Consider the following 24621-nt stretch of genomic DNA (forward strand, 5'->3'; position numbering starts at 1 on the left):
TCTTAATATAAATATTAACAAATTAATATTTAAAAAGACTTTTTCCCTTGTACTACTTTTTAAAATAAAATTGTACCCTACATAATCTGTATGCTCTTTTAATATCAGAATACACAGACACTTTGCTTCACTAATGAATATGTTACTTTCTATTCCCTTCAATGTAAAAGTAAATTTGACTTTTTACAACACATTAGCTAATCATTAAAATGATGTTTACTAGGGAGAATGGCAGGATTCTTTAGCTGAGAGAGGATGATGAAATGAGGAGATAAGACCATCTGTGTCTTCATTTTTAGATTTTTCTGATTATAAGTTTTATGAGTCATGAGTTTTAGGCTTACGATTAGACAAAATAGCAGTGTGCTAATGGGGATACAGCAGTGAATGAGGCCCCAAGAAGCTTATGCTCTGGTTAGTGACCATAAAGTGAAAAGGAAATTAGAACATAGCAATGTTTACTAAATGTATTAAGCAAAGACCTACATGGGGGCATATAAAAGGACTAAGCTTCCTTTGGGAGAGAAGAGTTGAGTAAACTAGTAACAGCCAGCTTTTAAACCTATAATTTATATTAGGCTGAGGGGAAGCAGGAAATATGTAATTTAAAGAAATAGTGATTTTCATTTTAATTATGAGAATAGCTATCAGTAATAAAAATTAAATATGGTTAAAAAGTACATGTGTGTATGTTTATGTATCTATATACACATAGAGCTAGAGAGGCAGAGAGTGCAAACAAGATTGCATAGCACAAAGCACACTATGATGTATTAAGTATGTCATTAATAATAATAATAATAACCCTAACAACACAATGCTGAATTTGACTAGCTTGAGGAGAAAAGATGGTATTCATAACCAGTGGGTAACGATACTGAAATAATAAAGGATCAGATAGTTGTATTTACAAAGACAACAAAAAAACTAGCTAATTTAGTGCACTGGTCATTTCGAAAATTTTGTGAGCTACAATAAAAATGAAACAACATTTGTGCAAGTTATTTGATGGTCTGATTTCTGTCAAAGTGACAGTCCTCTGGAGAAAGTCAAATAAAATATTCTGGGTTAAGATCACTGATATCACCTTCTTCGTTTGATATTTAGGTCTTTTTCATAAAAGTGCAGCTCAAAGTGTGTTTTTGAAATCTCTGCTTTTTAAGGTCTTTGATTGCTCCTCTGGCAAGTGGGAGGTATTTACACTTTTGGTTTGTCAGTCATTTACTATAATTAATTATAATAGTTGAAAACCTAGAAAAGGAAAAAGAAGTCAAATCAGTTAGCTATTAAAATATTTTTTCATGACTGAAATAAAATGTTGTAAATGTAATTTTGATTTTAAGTCATCAAATTTATTTTTGAGGAAAGGACAAAAGCAAAAGGAAATGCTCAGTTCAATTTAAATTTGTTATTTGGTGGCAGCATATAAACAGAATTGTTACCCATTTTGAAGGAGACTGAGAAAATTATTAATATGAGGTTTATTAATATAATCAAAGGTTCTGTCATCTTTAATTCTGGGTAAGTTGAGAAAACACAGTTTATTATTCTTCATTGTCTTCATCATGCTTTTTATATATTCTTTGCTATAAAAATATGTAAATTGTGCTCTGGAAAAATATATTTTATACATAAAATATATAAAAATATATTTTACATATGTATTTATATAATGTTTTAGGCCAGTGCTTATCTAATGTACATACTAATCACTTGAGGATTTTGTTAGACTACAGAGTCTGATCCAGAAGGTCTGGGTGACATCTGAGATTCTGCATGTGTAATGAGTTCCTGGGTCATGCAGATGCTGCTTGTACAAGGACTAAATATTTAATAGAAAGCATCTGTGGGATCTATGCTTATGTGGTGTAGCACGGATCTCATGTTTACACACACACACACACACACAGTCATGTGCTAAGGGTTGAGTTATACTTTTCAGTTTGCAAATTGTGCCATCCTCCTGGGTGGTTGTGTATTATCATCATGATCTACTTAAGACCCTTGCTTTATTTCCTAGCACATTTTTACCTTATGCCACCTCTCAGTATCTTAATTCTGAGGATCTCAGTGTCTGAGATATCTAATTTCTTAATATTCATTTTTCCTGTTACCTTTGGTAAATGGCTTTTCAATTGAGTTTAAAATAATCCTATTTTGTCACACAAAAAAGGTACTGGGCAGTTAATGGAGTTCATGGTTTCTTTATACATATAACCAGATACGATTGAAGTAGGCATCAACAATTTGAAAAAGCATAATGCAAAAAATATTAAATATGTACAATTAGAAAACAGTTTGCTTATTTTAACATGATTTTTTTTTCTAAATTTTATGCACCATGGTTCAGACTCTAAGCCTCTGAGTTAATATACTCTTTATTTTTGTAAATCAACATAGTACCTTTTAGTGTCACCTTGGTTGTTGAAGTATAGTAGATGGATGAAAATATTATCACAATGAAATTATTTATATGTTTCAATTATTTATATGTTACAGTGAGTCAGTGTTAGAGTCAAACTTGGGACTCTATATCCAATTTCCTCTTTTTACTGTATGCATGTAGAATTGTATCGGGAATTTGATTATTGATGGGATGGATCAGTTTGGACCTTTATTTGATTTACAAAGATTGCCTAAAGTGAAGAGAGAACTAGCTATCTACTAAAATAAAGTTGATATCAATCAGTCTTTATTGAGCTTATGCAATGTACAGGATATTATATAAATAATATAAAATTTAATATAAGTATAAAGGTTAGATTGCTAAAATGTAATGTCAAAATCTTTTCTATATGGCACCCCTTGCATCAAGGCATCTAATCTTCCTGATTTTAAGCTCATATCTAATAGATTCTTATAGTTAATAAATATGTTTTAAAATATAAATTAAATTATACATGTGTTTGGTTTTTTTCAAAACCTCTTAATAATATAAGAAAATGGAATTCTTCTCTGAGCCTTTCTTCAATAAACAAGTTGTTTTTTTTTTTTTAAAAAGAATTTGTCTCTAATTTACACTTAGTGCCCTATAAAGTCCTGCTTTTAGTATTTGCTCTCAAAAGTGAAATGCTTGTCAAATTTTCATTAGGCTGAAGGTGAAAAATTAATGAACCACTTCAGATATATCAAAACTAATGCAAGTGTATTACTCATGCAGCACAACAAATCAAAGATTCGGGTATGTTTAATTATGGTTTTAGGTTCACTCATATTTAACTTTTAAATGTATTGTTTCATATACTTAATAGAGTATTTCAGAGAAAAAAGGAATGCAGTTACTGATTTTTTATTAACAGATGGCTATATTGCAAAGATGATTTTATTTATAGAAATACTTTTTTCCCTTAAAAAAGGTAACTTTAGAACAAGCTTAATCAATGAGTTGATGGTAATGGATGAGTTTTGAAAATCTATGCAATATGTCTGCTGTGCAAGAGTAATTAGCTGGTGAGAAAGCATAAATATATAGCAAGCATGGGATTAATAGAATTATAATTCTAATAATTTCTAGGTTTTCGGAAAACCAGTAGAGACATCGAAACTATTTTTTAAGGAATTGTTGATTCTGTCTTTTATTTTTCCATTAACTATTGAGCTTCTGTTATGTTCCTGGTTATGCACCATACAATAAGGTAGAAGAGGTGGTCCTTGTTTTCATGAAACAGTGGTAATGTTAATTAGAAATGACAAGCCCTGCCAAAAAGGTATAGATATACTGCATATTGCTGAGGGTGTCAGAGAAAGCTTTATTTACAAAGTGACTTGTGAGTTAGGCTTTAAAGGAAGTGTATAGTTCAGATGTGTGTGATGCATGAGAAGAACAAATGAAGGGGAAGGAATGACTTAAGCAAAAACATGTAGGATATAAATCACAGAATAAGTAGAGGGACAGATTAAATTTTAGGATGAAATGTATGGAGAGGAATGATGGAAAATAATATTGGAAATATGGCGTCCGATTTTGTGAAGGACCTTGAATGAGTTCAGTTCAATTCAGTTCTTTGAACTGAAGAGAGCTAAAATCATGCAACATTTTAAGAAGTTTCATTTTGTGTTGGTAATATGTCAGTGCCTGGCATCCATGAAAACTTCAAAATAACTGATTGTATTTATCAAATACTACAGTAGTGCCTTTCCTTGTCCTATGTTCCAAGAGCCCCAGTGGATGCCTGAAACCATGGATAGTACTGAACCCTATGTATACTATGATTTTTTCCTACATGTACATACCAATGATAAAGTTTAATTTATAAATTGGGCACAGTAAGAGATTAACAACAATAACTAATAATATAATAGAACTATTATAACAATATACTGTAAGAAAAGTTAAGTATATGTGGTCTCCCTCTCCTCTCTGAAAGCTGATCTGATAACCAAGTTGGCTACTAAGTAACTAACAGGCAGGTAGTGTATACAGCATGGTCAAAGGGATGAGTCACCTCAGGCAGGAATGAACAGGATAGGAAGAGAGTTCATTACACTACTCAGAATGGGGCACAATTTGAAACATATTATTTATTTCTGGAATTTTTCATTTAATATTTTCAGACCACAGTTGACTGTGGGTAACTGAAACCTTGAAAAGTGAAGCAGCAGGTAAGGGTGACTATTGTATTTCGTTGCCTCATCTACACTAAAATTTTCAAAGTTAAGGACTGAGGGAATAAATACATGCTGGCAGAAGCAGACTGAGATGGCTATGCCACGGTTCCCTAGCTAGTATGCCTTGAGATGTGTATCACTGTGACTCCAGGTGTAGCCTAGAGCAGCTTACTTAGGGCTGGTTGCTTGGAGCTGAGAGCAATTTTCTTGTGGTCTAAAAATACCCTTTAGTTTCCCTCGGTAAGCTGTATGGCTATAGTATCTTCTGTGTGTGTGATCCAGGACCTTGTTCATGGGCATGCAACCTATGTAGTCTCAAGGGCCCCCACCTAGAAGGACCCACACCTCATTTAATGTTCTGCTATTGCCATCTTGGAAATCTTCATACATTTTAAAGAGAAGTCCCATATTATCAAATTATATAGCCAGTCTCAGTACTGTTATAAGAAAATGGTTAGGAAGCAATGAATTACACTGCGGTCAAATGCACTGCCATACATCAACATAAAAGAGGTTACTAAATTATGAGAGCAGCAATGTTCTTATATAACAAAACTGATCCTAAGCTTGAATCTTCATTAGTTTTTTTTTTTTTTTCCCAAAGCCATGGCTTCTAGAGTTGCCACAGGCCTAAACTAAATATAATTTTTTAACCTTGTGGTTTTCCAGTTGATAAATTAAGGAAACATTCTGTATTGTATTTTCTCATTTATAATCTGCCTCCTGGAGCCTGGGTACCAACATGGCTGAGTTGTGCACCCCCTGCAGTCCTATCAAATTAAATTCTAAGAAAACCTTTGACAATTATTTTCCCTAATAAAAGTTCTGAAAAATATAGTTCTGTGTTCACAAACATTATTGGTTAGCTGATAGAGTCATTCCATTGTGTATTTCCTTGTCTGAGTCAAGATAAATATATAAACTAAATAAATATCTTTTAGTTCTTTCCTTAAGCACAGTTTAGTTTTTTCTTTCCATTCTCTTTACTTGGAGTACTTGTGTATTTTTCTCTTCCTTGTATTATCACAGCTGTTTTTCCTTGTTATTTTTACTTAATTTTTATTTCCTCAAACACAAATGAATATAAATAGTCAAATAGTCCTGCAAAGCTTAATTTATAAAAATGTCACCTTACTTCCTTGGATCCTCTCCTCCTATCTCCCAAAGGCAAATACTTAATTGCTTTCATCATTTTTAATTGTTACCCACTTTTTATATGTACCTCTTTGTTTCTCAAGAGCATGTTTAAAAGTTGAATTCACATTTCACTTTTTCTATTATATTGACTTACCTCTACGGAAAATAAAGATTTAATTTTCTTTTATGAGTCTCCATGTACCTTAAACTGTGACTTTTTCCCTTTTCTCTTTTTTCCTGCAGAATGATGCCAATTTTGTGTTAAAAGGTCATTGTTTATATTATTATGACTATCAATATTCACATCGTGTGACAATTACATTTCTTTCTTGAAAAACTTTCTGCTCCCTTTAAAGCTAATAGTTGTCTCATTTTATAGACTTTTAAAATTTTTCTGTCTAGTATCTTTTCAAATGCTAACTCTCTGATCTTACTGTAAATGTTCTTTCAACACATTAGGATGTATATGGTATTTCCATTATTTTTGTCCTCCCAGAGACCTCCGTCCCTGAGCCTCTTGGCCTATTGCTCCTATTGTCACAAGGTCTGCTGCATATGTGCCATCTTAGCCTTGTCCTTGGCTAAGAGTGTGTACTTGAGAATGGCAAAATTGAGTTGAGGTTCTATATATGGGCAGGATTTATCTACTGAAGGGTTTTAACATAGGATATCTTGGGTGAATTTTATGGTAGACATCCAGCTTTTGAGAATTTTTACATATTCTCCACTGACCTGCTCATATTTACTACAAGTGAATCTTCTATTGCTGTAACTGGAAGGAAGGATCTTTGGCACCAACAGAGTAAAGCATCTGCAGCAATCATAACACTATCACATTTGAAGTATGAGACTCACCCTTCGCTGTGTCTGATGTCTCCCTGCTCACTGTCCCACTTTTGATTTTCTGTGGGAAGGACGGAGGAAGGAAATGGAACTTTTCACGCTGACTGCATGAGTGAGGGGCTCAGGAGGAGAGACTCCTTCACAATCAGGATTTCATCAGATCTTCCTGTTTCTGGCTCCTCCTTTATCCCTACATTAATTGGTAGCTGATATTTTCATTTCTGAGGCCTTTCTGGGTTTTGTGATACCAGCATCTCCCCTCTGCTGGCTTAGGTTTTGTTTTCCTTGGTCTATTATATACGTTGATACCTATTCATCATCTTTTCAGCTTCTAGAACCTTATTGCTATTGTTTCTTTTATTCTCTTGGCCCCTCTGGATTTATGTCTTTTATTCCTTTGTTCTCACTTCATTCTCACAGTGAGAATGAAGGTAAGTGAGTGTGTACAATCTGCTCTCGTTAAGTAGGACACATAATAGTATTTGGACTGAATTTTTATTACTAAGTACCTCAAATATTTTTTAACAAGTAAACAGAATATAACTAAGGAATAAACAAACAGATGAACTGAAATAAACTTGTCCCTTGATTTAAATATTTATTTAAAAAAAATTTGAGTGTTTTTAATTTCTCTTGACTAAGGATTCTGTTCCTTTCTCTTTTGAATACAGATGGAAGCTTTAGACAAAACCGACCAAACCTCACCTCTCTACTAGTGCAGCCGATCTCAGCGTCGCTGGTTGCAAAACTGATCTCTCCATTGAAAGATAGAACCAGAAAAGGGGTCTGTAGCCCTCTGGAACTTCCAAATAATGGTAAAGTATTTAATGTCTTTCTTTGTATCTTATAGTTTTTGTAAGAACCATAACCATTTTTAATTTCTTAAATTGAAATGTTTAGGCTTATTCTTTTAGGGAAAAAAATAACATTTATCTTTGATGAGGTAAACATTTATTTCTCTTCTCTGAGTCTTTAAGGAACATTTTTGGAAAGCAATTTTGATAAGAGTGAGAGTTGACCAAACTGAGAGATTGAAAAAAAAAAGGAAACACATTTTGAACTGCAACAAAGAAAAGCAGCTTTACAAGTAAAGCATTTTGTACTTTGATGAAAATCTGCTTAACACAGCTTCCTGGTTTCAGCTTCAGCAGTCTTGTTGCCTGCCAAGATTCAGTGGATAGCAGTCAGCTATCTGGGGTATGAAGTCTTTTAGTAGAACACATTAAAGCCTAATTCCTGCAATTGACTAAAAAATCCTTCTGTCTTTACACATCATTGCCCAAGAGATGCTTCTTACACTGCAGTATAGTTTGTCAGGCCTTGTTGGACCACATAGGATGAAACTGAAGTAGTTAAGCTACCTATGGTGAGGCGAAAGCCATGGGCTGTCTCTTATTTCTGCCTCTAGCCTCAGCTTTGGAGTTCTAAAGAGGAGGCTCTCTTTACATATTGTTAAATTTGTATTTAGTTGCTGTGAAATTCAACTAGGGGGCTCTGTTTTTGTGTCTAGACCTGGAGGCTTAACTACCCTTGTTTTATCTTATCTGTTTTTGACAACAAAAGCTTTGAAAAAATGTTTTGAAAAAGCCTAAAACATAATCTGATTATGTTCAGAATTGTCCTCTAGTTGTGATATACTCTCTCTTTTCCAAGTCTTATAGAATGAGAGCCTTCTAAACTGATTATTGATTTAGTAAAGTGGGAAATATAGATAACAATGATAAGCCTATGTCTTTAAAGAAGAATGAAGAAGACCTTGAGAACTTTTTATTTTATTTTTACTTTTATTCTGAGCTCACAAATTGGTCATGAGCTCTATTTGTTAAAATATGTAAACAACATTGTAATAATAGTTCAGTTGTAAGAAAAGCATTGGACTTCTGAAAAGCTAGATTTGAACCCATATTTAATTAATTAATTAATTCAATAAATATACAGAGCCCCTAATGTGTTCCAGCCACTGTCCTGTCCTCACTGAGCTGACAGTTTCCATGCGAGCTCCATGAATGCTCATATACCACCTCCCCACTGAGAGCTTCTGTATCTGCATCTACAGATGAGTATCTAACCCTCTAGTATCTCAAGTTGCTATGAGGATCAAATTATGATGTATATCTGAGTACTTTTGCATACTGTAAAAGCATACTGTAGAATGTTAACAAGTGTCTTCCTTATCAAATAACTATACCAATATCCTCTGCAATATGTTGAATGTCTGCATAATAATGGCATAGCTAAGCAAAATAACACTCTCCAGTGATATCTCCATAATAATTTAGCAACATGTATGGGGATTAGAAGAAATATTGAGATATATACTGAAACCTGTTTATAACTCTAGTGTTAAAGAAGTAACAAGATAGGCTTGCTTTCCAAAAAATTATGCTATATGTAATTTTTTTCATGGGTACAATAACTATCATTGTTTTTAAAAATATTCAGGCAGATATATTTAAATCGAGAAGCTATATCATGTTTTAATGGGCCCTTCTTTCATATTTTTTTTAAAAACAAAATATTACATTTAGATTTCTCTAATACTGATTGAGCAGTCTGAGTGAGTTGTTAAACTAATCTTAAATGTAAGATAACGACCCTTTACCCCAATGTTTTGCACAATAAATACAGTAGTTGCTCACTATGATATACATCAGGATGGGACATGAAAATGATACAGAATGAGGTGCTTTTTTTTTTAAGCAAGAGAGCAATGCTTATATTTTATGGATTAAAGAAAAACAATTTAAAGCATAGTATAATTTATCATACTGTTGAATTTTCTAAATATAGTCCTGAGCTTTAGTGTAGGAAAATCTTCACTCAGAAGTACATTAAATATGTGTGCAAATCAACTAATTATTTATCTTACCTATTTAATCCTATATATAAACTGAATCAGAATTCTCTAAAGTCCAGACAATAGTGTAATGGAATTTGCCTATAGTATTTGCTTTCTTAGCCTCTGTTTGCTTCTCTTCCTTTTTGAATTGTTGCCAATATTTTCCAGCAATATAGAATGAGCGGTTTTGACCACATCTCAAGCTCTAGAAATTTATCCCAATTAGCTCAAGTTGATTAACATATCACATCAACTATATTATAATGGTTGATTGAAGAATGATTTGAGTCTTACCAAACAGGGCCTAGATTCAATTTCTGGACTTTGAGCAATGACACATTTTAATGCTAGAGTTGAATAAGAAAGCATAGACCTGGGATCTTTTGGTAGCTTTCTTAGGACATTGAAAGTATAGCCTTACCAAGAATGAAGCCAACAGGGAAGTTATAGGTAAATAATGGCAGAGGCGGAAGGTAAGGAGCTAAGGAGGGAGGGAGGAGAGAGAGACAGAGAGAGAGGATCTTGTCAAATGATTCCAGTTATAAATAGAGCCTTGTCTGAAGCTAAACCTACTGAACTAGCCATTTATATGAATCAATACATTTACCCCACTCTTTTTTTCAGTGAATTTATGTTGGATTTTTAGTTTCTTGCAACCAAAAGCTACCTAACTAATACAGACCATAAAACTTAAACTAAACCAAAGGATAAAATGTCTACATTTACGAAATAGGCTTAGCAAAATAAAGTGGAGAACAGGGACATTCAAAAAGCTCTGAGAGAACTAAGAATAGTATGTGGCATAGGAAAAGAAGCAGGAGAAAAGTTCTTGCAAGTATATATACATTATATATATTATATACATATAATATATATACATTATATATATTATATACATATAATATATATATGAATATTGTTTGCATTGCTTAGTTAATTGAATATTCACTCCATTTTATTTTTCATGGTAATTCTTTTTGTAGGACTTACCTATTGATTTAATATATTGTCAGTCTTTGTCCTTGAGAATCAGCTAAAATATGGAAATTTGCAGTTTTAGATATTAATCTGAGCTTGTGGTTAAAAACCATGAATATAGTAAAGGAAGTAGAGGAAAAAGAACAAAATCTATTAATGTAATTTAAGGTGAAAATGTAAATGTATCAAGTTAAAGGAACATTTTAATGTTTTTTGAATCACTTTTGAGGAATAGAAAAATGACTATTTCTTTGATACATAAAACAGCATCATCAGTGATGACAAGTTTTTACATAAGTAAAATTGGGTCATATGTCTTCAAATGGATATATATATATTTGGATATGTATACATATATAGTTTCTATTTTTCTATTCAATATTATATATATCCTTTGATGAAAATTACTTTTATTAGAATAATATAATGCTTACTGGTTGTTTACATTATTTATATTTTATATTAGTTATATTGTTTATAAATTTTACATTTCAAATGTATTTCAAAGATTTATATTTCTAATCTGTTAGTAGCTACTTGAAAGTACACATTCTTATCATTTCTTGAGCAGATTTTTAAAAACAAAATATTGAACATATTATCCACAAATTGTGGTTATATTAAAATTTACTGGCAAATACTACATTTTAACTATTCAGGAAATACTTATTAACAAGAAATGTTAGTACAGTTGAATCCAGCATATTTATTTGTTACATATGAGACTAATCAACTTGTTCAGACTAGCCCCAGGAGAGAATTTTTCAGGAGGCCTAAAAAAGCAGTAAGTTAAGGAAATTCAAAACTTGTTTTAGAGAAGGATGGACTTTAGTAAATTCTAGTCATCAACAAGGAAGAAAATATCCAGAAAAACATGTTATAAAAATTTAATATGTTTAGAGTTTTTTTATCTAGGGTGCATGTAGATGTGGTGACCACTCTTAATACCAAAAAAAAAAAAAAAAAAAATCAGTGAGCTAGAGTACTTTAGGAAAGACTGATTGGTATTGTGAGAAAGAGCAGCTATTAGGAGTCACTAAACTGAGCAACGGTGACACCCCAATTTTATGGCTCTTCAAGCAGTCAGTTGCACAGTGAACCTAGGAGTCTGAGCTGGAAGCTGATAAGAGAGTATCCGTTAGAAGTAAAGATCAGCCTTGACGAGCTGCCAGTCTGAAGTCCTTGGACAAAAGAAAAAAAAGCTTCAGAAATCACTTTGAAGGACTGTTCATCAAGGGTCTTAAACAGAGTGAACATAGGTGGGAAACCTATTGTCCAAAGTCAACTGAAAGTACAGTCAATTCTCTGTGTCCTAGAGGGTTCAGGTTGGATTTACTGAGGGTGACACAGATCTGTCATTCACCTAGAACTTCTTGAGTTTACAGCTTTCTGTTTTGACAGTTTTGATTTTAGGAAGTGTTTCAGCTTAGATTCAGTCTAAAATGTTATTTATTTGTTTGCAAAAAGACCTAAGACAACTTGAAATACATACTTTTAAGCAAAATTACTTTAATAAGTGTCATCCAGTTTTCAGTATTTCTCAGCAAATTTTAGTTTCTTACATTCTTACCACGCCATTTCTCAAGTACCTGTCACTCCTTCCAGATTACAGAAGCTCCAACTAAACTTTGTAGTTTGTGTATGTTACAAAATCCATTAGAGCATAACCCTATCTTTATATTATTTTGATAATTCTTTTTTTCAGAATAGGCTAACATTGTAATTTGCTAACCTAGAAACTGCAGGAGATTCCTTCGCAACTTGCTGGTTCTATATTCTGCTGTTTCTTTCATGTAACATATTTCTCACTATTATTCTGTTCATTATTATCCAAATATGTCTTGCACATTTGTGTTTCTATGTCGTAAAGCTCCAGTATCCTCTGAAGCTCAGTGCAAATGCCCTCTCCTCCTTAGAAAGCCGTTTACGTTCCTACTGAAGTAGGAAGTAGCTTCTCCTGACTCTGCTATGCTTTAGGCACTTATGTGCTACTTGGCATCATGATATGATCCTGAGGTAGAATAAAAGCAACTTGAATTTTTATTTGAATGTATTGTTTCTACTTTATTTTAATATGATTTCAATCTTTGAGGTCTCTATTATGGCCCAGGATATGATCAGTGTCCTATGTATATTTAAAAAGAATATGAACTCTGTAGTTGTCAGGTATAGAATTTTTATATATATAGACTAAATTTAGACTAAATTCCTTAATCAGATTATTCAAATATTCTCTATCTTATCAGTTTTAAAATGTCTTACTATGAGTATAGATTTGTCCATTTTACCTTGTAGTTCTGTCAATTTTTAATTTACATATTTTGAGGCCATTTCTTAGGTATTTACACATTCAAATATATCATATTTTCTTTGTTAGTTGAAGTATGTCTCAGATGAAGGGTTCCTTTTATATCTATAATGCTTGTCTGAAATTTGATTTGACCTGTTATTAATTTAGCTATACTAGCTTTTTGGGGGTGGGGAAGTACTTATATTTTTATGTTAGATCTTTTTTAACTTTCAACCATTTTGTATCTTTTTTTACCATGTTAATAGCAACTAATTTGTATTTTAAATACAATATAATCATCTTTTAAGTGGGGCACCTGGTCCATTGCATTTAACGTGATTACTGATGTATATATACTTATATTTTGCATCTTAATTTGGGTCTCTTCTCTATATTACATATGTTTTCCTTTTGTTTTATTTTCCTTTTTGGATTTAGATTTTTGGTCATTATATTTCTCCCTATTTCAGAAGTTATAAATTCTTTTTTTGTATTCTTTTAGAGTTACCTTAAATTCACACAGCTTCTTAGGTATTCCTTGATCCTGCTCTACTCTGTGCCAGGTAACTTTCTTTGCTGTCCCTTGGAAGGAGTGAGGAATGTAGTCCTTTATGGTCCCTACTTTCTGGAGGAAGAGTCTTTTTTCTTTTATTCTTTCTTTTTTTTAAGGAGTTACCCTCTTGTCACCAATTTGGGCAGGCCCAGAGCTTTCTCTCCTAACCTTTGCATCCCTTTAGGCTAGCAAGGTAAAAGGTTCTCTCAGGTTCAGGTAAATTCCTTTAGGTCTAAAGCAGCTTTATTGCTTATCTGGATTCCTATAATAACTTAAATTTTGTTCAGCAATTTTTTTTTTTTTGCTAGTTCTCAGATGCTGTCAGCAAGATTTGTTTTGTATTATATTCATCACTGTAAATTATTCTCAGTTGTAGCATTGGTCTGAATATCCTAGCCCACCATATTACTAGAAAAGGAACCTTTCTCCTCCTGTACTGGCAACACATATGGATGACTCAATGAATATACCCGGATAGGTTGACATATAAGTCAAGTTGCCATCAAGAAATCAATGAATCACTGAAAATGTTCAATTCAAAATTTAGTCAGGGACATGTGCACAAGTACAGATAGGTAAAGAGAAACAGAAAAGGAATGGTGACTACCATAAGGCTAGTAATTGTTACTACCTCTAAACCTCAAGAGACAAGAAGAGAGTGTGGGTATAGCAACTGGCAAGTCCTTGAGCTAGAAGAGAGAGCAGTCTAACAGGAACTGTGGCTTTTAGTTAAGAATTGTAGTCACCAGCCAAGGAGGGGGATGAAAAATAAATGATACTTTTCTTATCCAATGTTGTGATCACTTCTTGATGCTTTAATTGACTAAAGCCAAACTAAAGCCAAGAGTAAAGGAGCCAGGCACATGCACTCCATAGAGGTCAGCCTCCTGGGGCACAGAGCTGGTCAAGGGTGAAAATAGATCTAGATGGACAAATGGAAAATATGAAGCACAGATAGTGTTGCAGTTGATTAGTCCTCTGACTAATTTAATGATGTGCGTTTTGTAGAACAGTTTGGTACAGAACTGTGGAAAGTCTGTCAATCAATTTTCACTGTTATAAGAGATGCAAATAGGGTAAAAAAATTTTTCCTGGGGTACATATTTTTCAAAATATCTACTTAAATAATTTTATTAATTAAAAAGCATAATATTTAATTCAACTTTAAATATCTTTCCCAAACACATGCAAGCTCACAAGAGTATATATATATATATATATACATATATACACACACACATACATACGTGTGTGTGTGTATGTGTGTGTGTATGACTGTATTGGAGACTCAGGGCATAACTGCTATTACATAAAAGTATGTGGTGGAAGAGACCAAGCACATTATTTTCATTTAATATTTCTATGCTAGCATCATTTTTTCAGAACTAAAATTTTATAGTGTCAAAACAGATTTGGGGAGTATTAATGTATACTCTTACTTTTGTTTTTGAAGTATAATTCAATTTTTGCAAAGCAGTTAATATTTACTCAGAGTTAGAAAAGTAGATGAACAAAAATATGAAAAAAAAAAATAAACACATTTTATATTAGTCACTTTGGGCTTCTTTTACAAGATAATACAGACTACATAGATTAAACAACAGGAATTTGTTTTCTCACAGTTCCAAAGTCTGGGAAGTCTAAACTCACAGGGCTGGAAAATTGTTTTTTTGGTGAGCGCTCTCTTCCTGGCTTGCAGACAGCTAATTGCCTCTCTTAGTGTCTTCGCGTGGCCTTTCTCCTGTGTACACACATGAAGGAGAGATCACTTGTGTTCCTTTTTCCTCTTATAAGGTCACCTTTCTTATTGGATTAGACTCTCACTCCTAATATTTCATTTAACATTAATTATTCCCTTAAGGCCCTATCTACAAATATAGCCAAACTGGCGGTTATGCCTTCAACATGTAGATTTCGAAAGAACACAGTTCAGTCCAGAATATGTTCCTTACACCCAGCGTTACCACTATTGACACCTTAATATAAATTCTTCTAGATTTATATATATACATATACATGTATTTTAATACCAAAATGAGATTATTTTAGAATTTGTCTAATTATCTCTACTTTTTCATAATAGTAAACTTTATTTCTTTTAATGTAGACTATATTTTTACTATTCACTTTAGTCTTTTACAGTGGATTTATCTAAACCAAGATCCAATCTAGGGCTACAAACTACATTTTTTTCTAATCTAAGGTGATCCTTTTTTTTTCTTCTCTTGATGCTGACTTGCCTATGGAATCAAATCAGTTTTCCTGCATGTGATCTACCTTTTTGATTTGTAGGATGCTTCTCTGTGATTTTATTTCACTAGTTCTTCTATTCTTTGTATTTCCAGTAAACTAAGACTTAGTTCTTTTTTTTTAAAGAAAATTTTTTCATAGCTGTTATTATTGTAAGTATCCAGAATATGGTAAGATGATCCCATTGATTCAGGTGAAGTTGAACATAGTTGGGTCTTAAGACTCAAACTACACCCATGTGTAAGGCACTAGAAGATAGACTGAAATGCAGTTTCTGAGGAAATTCCAATATGGCAGGAAGAATGTTAGTTTGTATGCATTGGTGTGGACACTCCAGTTATTGGCTCCCAGTCCATTATGATTAGTCAGTATGTATGCTATATCAGCTGATACATATTTTAAATAAGACCCTCACTGTGGAGCATATAATACCCAATCAACAATATCGGTTTGGAAAAACATTTGACATGTGGAAAATGGAGCACCTAGAAATATATACCAGCTATGATGGTATAGAATCCAGAAACAGTTTATACTCATAATTAGATAAGCAGTGAATTTAGAAAAGATGTTAGCAGGTTACAGAGTCTGAATCATCAAAACTGTGATTCTAGAAAAGATTCCAGTCTCTGTGCAGGAAAATTGAAAAAAAAAAAAAATCAGAGCTCTAATCATAGTTCTATCTAAAATCAGGAAGCCAAGAAAGAGACTCAAGATATAGTAAGTCACCAAATAACACTGTTGCATTCAACACCATTTCATTATAATATTGATTAGAAAAAAAAATTTGATTCCAACCAGGGCCACTGTCTGTGTGGAATTTGCATGTTCTGCTACATCTGCATAGGTTTTCTCCAGGTACTCTGATTTCTTTCCACATCCTAAAGATGTATGTGTTAGGTTCATTGGTGTGCCTCAGTTGTCCCAAGCTGAGTGAGTGTGCATGTGGGTATGCTGTACTCTACGCTAGAAGGGCAGAATGTTCAGGGTAGGTTCTCACCTTGTTCCCTGAGCTGCCATTTTAGACTCCAGCTACCCTCAACCCTAAATTGCAATAAGTGGATTAGAAAGTAATCATCTTATTTGTTTTTATTAATCTTTCTTAAATGCATGCGTTGCTCACATTAACGTTTAATATTAGAAGTGCTTGGTGAATTTTTTTAAATTTATTTTTTAATTATGGTTGAAACAATATTTTATCAGTTTCAGCATAGTGATTAGACATTTACATGCCTTTCGAAGTGATTACTCCAATAAGTCTCGTACCCGTCTGGCATCAGACATAGTTATTACAATATTGTTGACTGTATTTTCTATGCTTTACTTCACATCCCACTAACTATTTTTATAACTGACAATTTGTACTTCTTAATCCTTCCCCCCCCCCCAATTTCACCCATTCCCCCAACACTCCTTTCACTTGGTGACTATCAGTTTGTTCTTTGTTTAGAAGTTTGGTCATTTGTGTGTGTGTGTGTGTGTGTGTGTGTGTGTGTGTGTGTGTGGCCAGAAACATGCCTTAGGTACTTAACTCTTGTTTATTATCAATTAGCCGATGGAGAGAGGTACCTACTTTTATATCTTAGCTCTGACACTCCTCACCCTATTTGAATATAAATATTCTCTGAATGGAACACATTTTTATCATCTTGAAATCTTTTAAACTTCACACATCAAATTTAAAGCTGCCATCAAACTTTGAAACATGAAAGACAGAGAACATTTGGTAAATGTGAGCTGGAAATATCTTATAGTAGTTATACATATATACATAACATGCATTGACTTTTGAATAATAAACTACACCTAAATGTTCTCTAGGATTTTCTAATTTTAAAAGCAAATTTTATATTGGAATAAATTCAAACTTATAGAAAAGTTGCAAGAACAGTGCAAAGACTTTGTTTCTCCTTTAACTACCCAAGAGCAAGCTACAATCATGATTCACCATCACTTCTAAATTCTCCCACAAGCAATGACATTTCCTACACAAATGATATACCATCACCATCAGGAATTAAACATTGATACATTACTACTATATCCTCCCTAAGCCCCATTCAACTTTTTGCCAGTTGTCCCAACAATGTCCTAAACAGCAAATAGATCTAAACTAGGATCATGTCCTGTAACTTGTCAAGCCTTTCATTTCCTTCAACCTGGAATAGTTTCTATCTTTTCTTAACATTCCTTGCTTTATTACCATTTAAGTTTACATGCCAATTATCTTCAGAATGTTCCCCAGTCTGGGTCTATCTGATATTTTGTCATGAATAAATTCAGGCTCTGCATATTTGGCAGCAATATAAAAGAAATTAGACTAATACCATTTTGTTCCATTACTGGTAATGCTAGCTTTGATCACTTAATTAAAGTAGTCCCTGACCAATTTCCTCATTGAAGTTTTTTTTTTTTTAATCAGTAAGCATTTAAAATGATGCAAATATCCCATCCCCATAACCTCCTACCTTTACCCACTAATTTTAACATTTATTGATTCTTCTTGCCCAGGAAGTCATCACCAACTTTATGCCAGTGGCCTTTTTCCAAGTCCATCATTCCTTTTGCATTTATTAGTTAGAATTCTACTGTAAAAAAGAGCTTTCTTTTTCCTGTTTGTATGTTTTTGTTTTTATGCATATATTATCAATTAATTACATAATAGATTTATATTTTTAATTTATTCAGTGGGTTGTAATTCAATCCTATTTTCATTCTGATGCTCAGCTTGTCATAGGTCAGCCAGTAATAGCTACTTCAACCTGGCTTTTGTGTCCTTTTGCTTATCCTCATTACTCTTTGATTAATTACTTAATTTTGAAACAGAAAGTTGTATCAAATCATCTTGTACTTTTTCTGCCCCAACTCTGTTACCAGCCATTGTTCCAATGGGTTTTAGTTTCTTTGAGTAGATAATTATGTCTAGGAAATAAGATGCGATTCTAGATTTTTTCATGGTTATTGGAGTGTTACTTCTTTCAAGACCTCTTAGTAAACAAAGCTAGGAAAATAGAGTTATATTTTAATACTATATTTTGATGTAAATAGGTATGAATATAAATATATCACAGATTTATATCGGTTTATTTGTGTATCTATATATATAGAAAATCATAAGTATATATCAATACCTCGTTTTTTCCTCTTTATGTTTGTAAATTTCTTTTCTGACAGTGAGAAATTTGCTTCTCATTACCCTGAGTGTGTTCACTCATGTGATAAGTTCCACAGAGTGTAATCAGTTGATATCAGTACTCCTTCCTCCACAAGAATGCCTTCCTCCCTCCACGATAGCTCTGACAGCCAAGCCAGGACCACTTAGGCTATCAACCCTATATCAAATTCTCTGCCTATCCCTCAGTCACAATGCAGTTAACTTCCTCACCTCACAAAGGCTCCAATATGATGTGTTTGCTGTTCAGCTTTGAAATGGAGATGTCCTTAGTGTGCTTCAACGACTTCTGTCATTGCACTATTTCCCCCTGATAGCTGATCTCCTCCCTATATTCAGGCTTTCATACACATACACGCCTCATGCGCAGCCCATCTATATTATGCTTGGACCCTGATGCCCTGTGCTGTACTAGACCAATCTATTTGGATGCCTTTCTTATCTCACATGGTCTTCAACCCCTTGCTCTAGGCTGCAAAGTCATCATCTTCTTCTGCCACTGTCAGAGGTGCTAACTTGGCCCTCACCTAATGGCTTTAGAACTGACTCTCAGTAGGAGAAAAGAAGGGAAGGAGTAGAGGAAGAAAACATTCACTATTTTTAAATACCTCAATGTATAATTCACATAAATATTATTAAGCAATGTATTTTCTCGTACCTTTTTTTTTTATTTGGCACTCTGTGGTTAATATCCTATGCATGCTATCATATCTATATTTACTCCATTGCTTCTGCGTTCTATATAATATTTAAAAAGATAACTTAACTATGTTTGGTATATCCATTACTCCATAGACAGATACCTAAATCACCCTCACTTGTGTGCTACTAAACATTATATTTTCAAAGTTCCTCTTGTATTTTCTATTCTTTTAACAACATGAATTTATGGCCTTCTGATATTGTGTTTTTTTGACAAGCTTGATATTAATCTGGTACATGATTTTTTTGTAAGTAATCTGCTTTTTCACTCTGAGAACTTTTAGAATTATTTTTTTCTTAAATTTAACTATAAAATATATAGATTCATTTTTCCTTTTCTGGAAAAATTATTATTGTAAATATTAATAATTTCAATAATTATTATTGTTATACAATATCAAATATCCAGGAACAAAATATTATTATAACCAGCAGCAGCAGCATCAGCAGCAGCAGCAGCAGCAGCATCATCATCATCATCATCATCATTTTTTCAACTATTTTTTCTTCTCCTTTATTTCTAGAACACATCTTTCTGTCCACTATATTTTTAAATTGTACTTTTATATTTTCTTTTTATGCTTTGCTGCAGTTCCCTGGGAAAAAATTCTCAATCTGATATAACTCTCAAATTCACTTTTTAGTTATATCTATTACTTACTATGTCTGTCTGTTTATTCTATTTATTGGTATATTTCTTTCAACCATTCTTTTTTTTTTCATATTTATTATTTTCTTTTTAAAAAAATGTTCCTTAGTTATTTTTTATTGCTGATACATTTCCTTCTCTTTTTGAGTTTTATTATAATGCTTACTTTTAAATTCATATACTGCGTGTTTCAATATGTTTACTTTGGGTAGTGTATGTGTTCTTCGTGTTAACTTTATTTTATTTGGCTACAGACCTCAGATATACAAATATTTTAGTTTTAGAGTTCATGTTGCCCTGGAGATATCAGTTATGCTTCCTGTGATTTATAGGAGGACAAAGCTGAAGTCAGGCCTCAGTTTATATCTCCTGGGTTCATATAATGAGAGAGAGTCCTGTGTTCCCAGGTACTATGGAACTGTTCTAAACCACACTTATTTCTTTCCAATTCACCAGGCAGTCTTAGTTTCTAGGGATTCAATGTTATAAGATGCAGCAATGGGAAGAGACAGTGTCCTTAGGTTTTAATTCCATCGCCTTTGGAGATGTGGAAGAGAGGAATAAGTACCCAACCAAAGGTTCAGGTGTGCTCGAGCCTCTTTATAACAGTATTTTATCCCAGCAGATACAGTGAGGCTTTCCTAACCCAATTTTGATTCCATTTATTATTTTTTCTTTCTCATATTTTGTCCATAAATATGCACATTTTTACCTAAGTTCAATCTATATGTATATCATTTTGTATGTTATTCTTTTCACTTATAGTATACCATGTTTCTCAATATTATGTTTACATTTTAGCAGCCACATATTTTTTCACAATTTTCTAAGTAATTTCCCGGTTTTGGATATTTCTATTTTTTTTTTATAATTGATATTATAGACTATACTGCAAACAATTCAATTATTCTTATAGACTAAGTTCCAAAGTATAGGATTGCTGTTTTTATTTCTTCGAAGAGTAATATAGCCTTACTAATTGGTTGTTCAAATTAATAATGACAACAGCAATAGATGTCTTACAAAAGGGAGTTTATTCAAGATTTTACTGATATTCATTATTAAAGTTGAAAATGTGATCGTGGTGCTGCTTCTATTGAAAGAAAAAAATACTATACACATTTATTTTCAATCATGGATATGGAATACTAGAAAACAATACATATAGAATCAACATAATATATTGGGATGTAAATAAATATATGAAAAGTTACTTTTTGCTACAAGTTATTATGCGAACCTCGTCTATGCCCAGTGATACATAAGGAAACCCTGTCAGTTGGAAATATCCAATGTAAATATAGCATCTTTATTAGAGCAAAATGTTGCCTTCACTTTCTCAAATCTTTGTATTTCTTTTAAGCAGAAATCTTAGACTTCAAGATGCAGAAGAGGGCATGAAAAAACGGTACGAAGTCCTAGATATACAAATATCTAGGAACTCTGTGTAATACAGAAGGAAACATATTTTAAAAACTAACTTTCAAAAATGATTGTCAAATATCCAGAAGCAAAAATGAAGGCATAACAAAAAAATCAAAAAAAAAAAAAAAAAAAAAAAAGCAAAAGAGCTCACCTGTGGTTGCCTGGTATGTTGGGAGGTTAGGATCCTGGTAAATTAGGGTGGGGATATAACAATCACCTTGGGACAAAAGACATGATTGTGTGCCTGTAGGGAGCAGGGAATTTTAACTAACATCGCTATATAAAACCAGGATCATAGGGTAGGAATAGAAAGACTAGAAAGAAATCTACCCACTGGTGAAGAAAAGCTTTCTTCTGCCTGAGCTCTGGATGAAAAAAAAAAAAAAAATCTGCCTTTAGAAATCAAAAACCCTGGCTCAGAATTTTCATTACAATTGTAGCATAGAAACACCAAACCAAGAAATTCTCATAAAAATTGTCTCCAGGATACCTGGCAAAGTAAATGTAATGCTGAGAAAATATGTATCAGAGAAATACTAAGCAAAAGAAAACTGGAATAATTATATTAGTATCAAAGTTGGGACTGGGGAGGAGGACTTTAGAAAAAAATTGAGATAGAGAAGACAAAAGGAATAATTTTTAATATATTTTATATAGAAATAACAAAGATACAGCAATTCCAAACTTGTATATAAGAAACTAGTCGAAAATTATACGAAAGCAAATTTTATAGTGTGGCCAGGATAAATCGATAAATTTACATCATATAGGAAACTTTAATGTATCTCGATAATTAACAGAGAACATATATCAAATATTTAATAAAGTTATAGCCACACAGTTTTCAAGATTGATCTACAGAACGTATGTATGGAATGCTGCACCCATTTCATAGGGAATACACATTGGTTATATGGAACATGTATAAAAGTGTTTATTCTCCATTTATCAGATATAATAGTCACAAAACAAATCTCACCTAATATTAAAGTATTAGTAGTATATAGACCTTGCCTTTTGTCCATAATTTAGATATCAATATCCAAATAGTAACATCTACCTTGTATTTTAATATATTAAAAATTATTTCAACTAATACATATATAAACAATTACAACAGAAGTAAAAAAAAAATAGAATCTGTAAGATAATAAGACCATATATCAAAATTAATAGATTATTTCTACATAAAAAATTCGTTGACTTAACTGTATGCATGTGTGTAAAGATAGATAGATGAAAGGTAATTTAACTTAAGAAGTTAGGTTAAAAAAAATAAGAAAATACATGCATATATTCAGGTAAATTTTAACAAAGTCAATAATAAGCATAGAATATAATACTAAAATTTAAAAAAAGAAAAAATAATAATGAATAGCCACAAACTACAAAACAGTTTCTTTGAAAATTCTAATAAATTAGTTTACTTCTAGCAAAACTGATGAAGGAAAAAAAAAGAGACATAAATAAGTAATATTGGAAGTAGAACAAGAGATACAATAGTAGCTTAAATGGCAATGATTTTTAAGCATAAGAATAGAATGAACAACTAAATGCAAATAAATTGAGAAGGCAAGGACCTTGTCAGTTTACAATCCCTTATTTTTTATTTTTTACACCTATAGCACCTGGTTTTCCTAGGTGGTCTCTTATCCAAGTACTAACCAGGCCCAGCCCTGCTTAGCTTCTGAAATTAGACAGGATCGGGATTGTTCAGGGTAGCATGGCCATAGACAGAACCAAACAATTTCATGGACAAATTCCTAACACTCTGTAAAATGGAAAATGTCCATGCTACAAAAACTCTTACAAAATCCAGGAAAAGAAGAAAAGTTTCCTAAACATTTGCAAGATTGTATAATATAATATCAAATGAGACAAGACAAATGAGAAGTAAAATTATCAACCTATCGTTAATAAATATATGTAAATATTCTAGAATATTAATAACAAAACAGAATACATATTATGACCAAGCAGAGTTATTCCAGAAATATATATATTTTATTTGACATTATAAAGGGAAAAATCTTACAATTTTCTGAGAAGATAGTTCGACATCTGTTTATGATAAAACCTCTTAGCAAAGTAAGAACAGAAATGATCATCCTTAATCTGATAAAGGAAATTTGCCAGAAACCTATAGGAAACATCTTTTTTCTTTATATAAGAAAATCTTAGAAACATTATTTTAAAGCGAAGAACACAAAGCAAGGACCAGGGAATGCTGCTATCTCTGCAATGACAGTCTTAGATAAGATGATAAGAACAGTGAGTAAAAGCTATAAAAATGTGAAAGGAATAAACAAAAGTATCTTTTTGGGGGGTAATTGTCTACACTGATACTAAAAAAATAAAAACTCTATAGGTCAACTATTAGAACCTATAAGAGATTAATAAGAAGGCTCATTGTAAGACCAAGATACAAAATTAAATTACGTGCTTATATACAATAGAATAAGTTGTACACATTATATTTTGTTAACATGGCAGAGAAACTATAAAATAAATTTAATAAATTTAATAATAGTTTTGCAAAACTCATGGAGAAAAAATAAAACTTTATTAAAAGATGTAAAAACAATTGTAGTAAGTTGAGAGGTACAACATGTTCATGGACAGAAGACTCTATAATTTCCTCAAATGAGTCCATTAATTTAACGCAATGCTAATGAAATCCTGAAATGTCTTTTCATGATATCCAACAGATAAGTTCATATGAAAATTATGGTCCATAAATGCTCCCCAAATTGAGTAATAATAATTATATGATAATAATGATGATGATGATGATGATGATAGAACACCTACCATTTCAGCCACTATAAAGTTATATTAATTTAAACAGTAGAGCACTGGGTAAAGTAAAATGTAATAGCAAGGCTCAAAACAAATCCATGTATGAATTAGATCTCCTTATGTGACAGCAGCTTTATTAATACTTTGTGGGAAAAAAATTATCAAATAAGTTATGTGAAAACAATTGACTATAAGTCAGAGGTAAAGTTGAAAGCTATGTCGTAACAGCTTCTGGCTGGATTAAAGCCACAAATTTGAAAATTCAGCTTTAAAATACTTGAAGCATGTTTTCTTGATATCAGAATAATAAAAAAGTGTTTCCTAAGCAAAACAAAACAAACATAACCCCCCTCCAAAATAAGGAGAATATTGATCA

General features: G+C 32.3%; 1 protein-coding gene and 1 pseudogene across 2 annotated transcripts in view; one reads left to right on the forward strand and one right to left on the reverse strand.

Annotated features, from left to right (window-relative positions):
• Nucleotides 1–24621, forward strand: part of NAALADL2 (N-acetylated alpha-linked acidic dipeptidase like 2) — a 798563-nt gene that overhangs the window by 488057 nt on the left and 285885 nt on the right. For both annotated transcript variants that reach the window (XM_016156514.2, XM_016156436.2), the window contains exon 6: nt 7260–7403. In XM_016156514.2, the coding sequence (XP_016012000.2) occupies nt 7260–7403 (144 nt within the window). The remainder of the gene's footprint in view (nt 1–7259; nt 7404–24621) is intronic.
• Nucleotides 23063–23181, reverse strand: LOC118602202 (annotated as a pseudogene).

Source organism: Rousettus aegyptiacus, unplaced genomic scaffold (assembly GCF_014176215.1).
Source record: "Rousettus aegyptiacus isolate mRouAeg1 unplaced genomic scaffold, mRouAeg1.p scaffold_m13_p_4, whole genome shotgun sequence".
Lineage (NCBI taxonomy): Eukaryota > Metazoa > Chordata > Mammalia > Chiroptera > Pteropodidae > Rousettus > Rousettus aegyptiacus.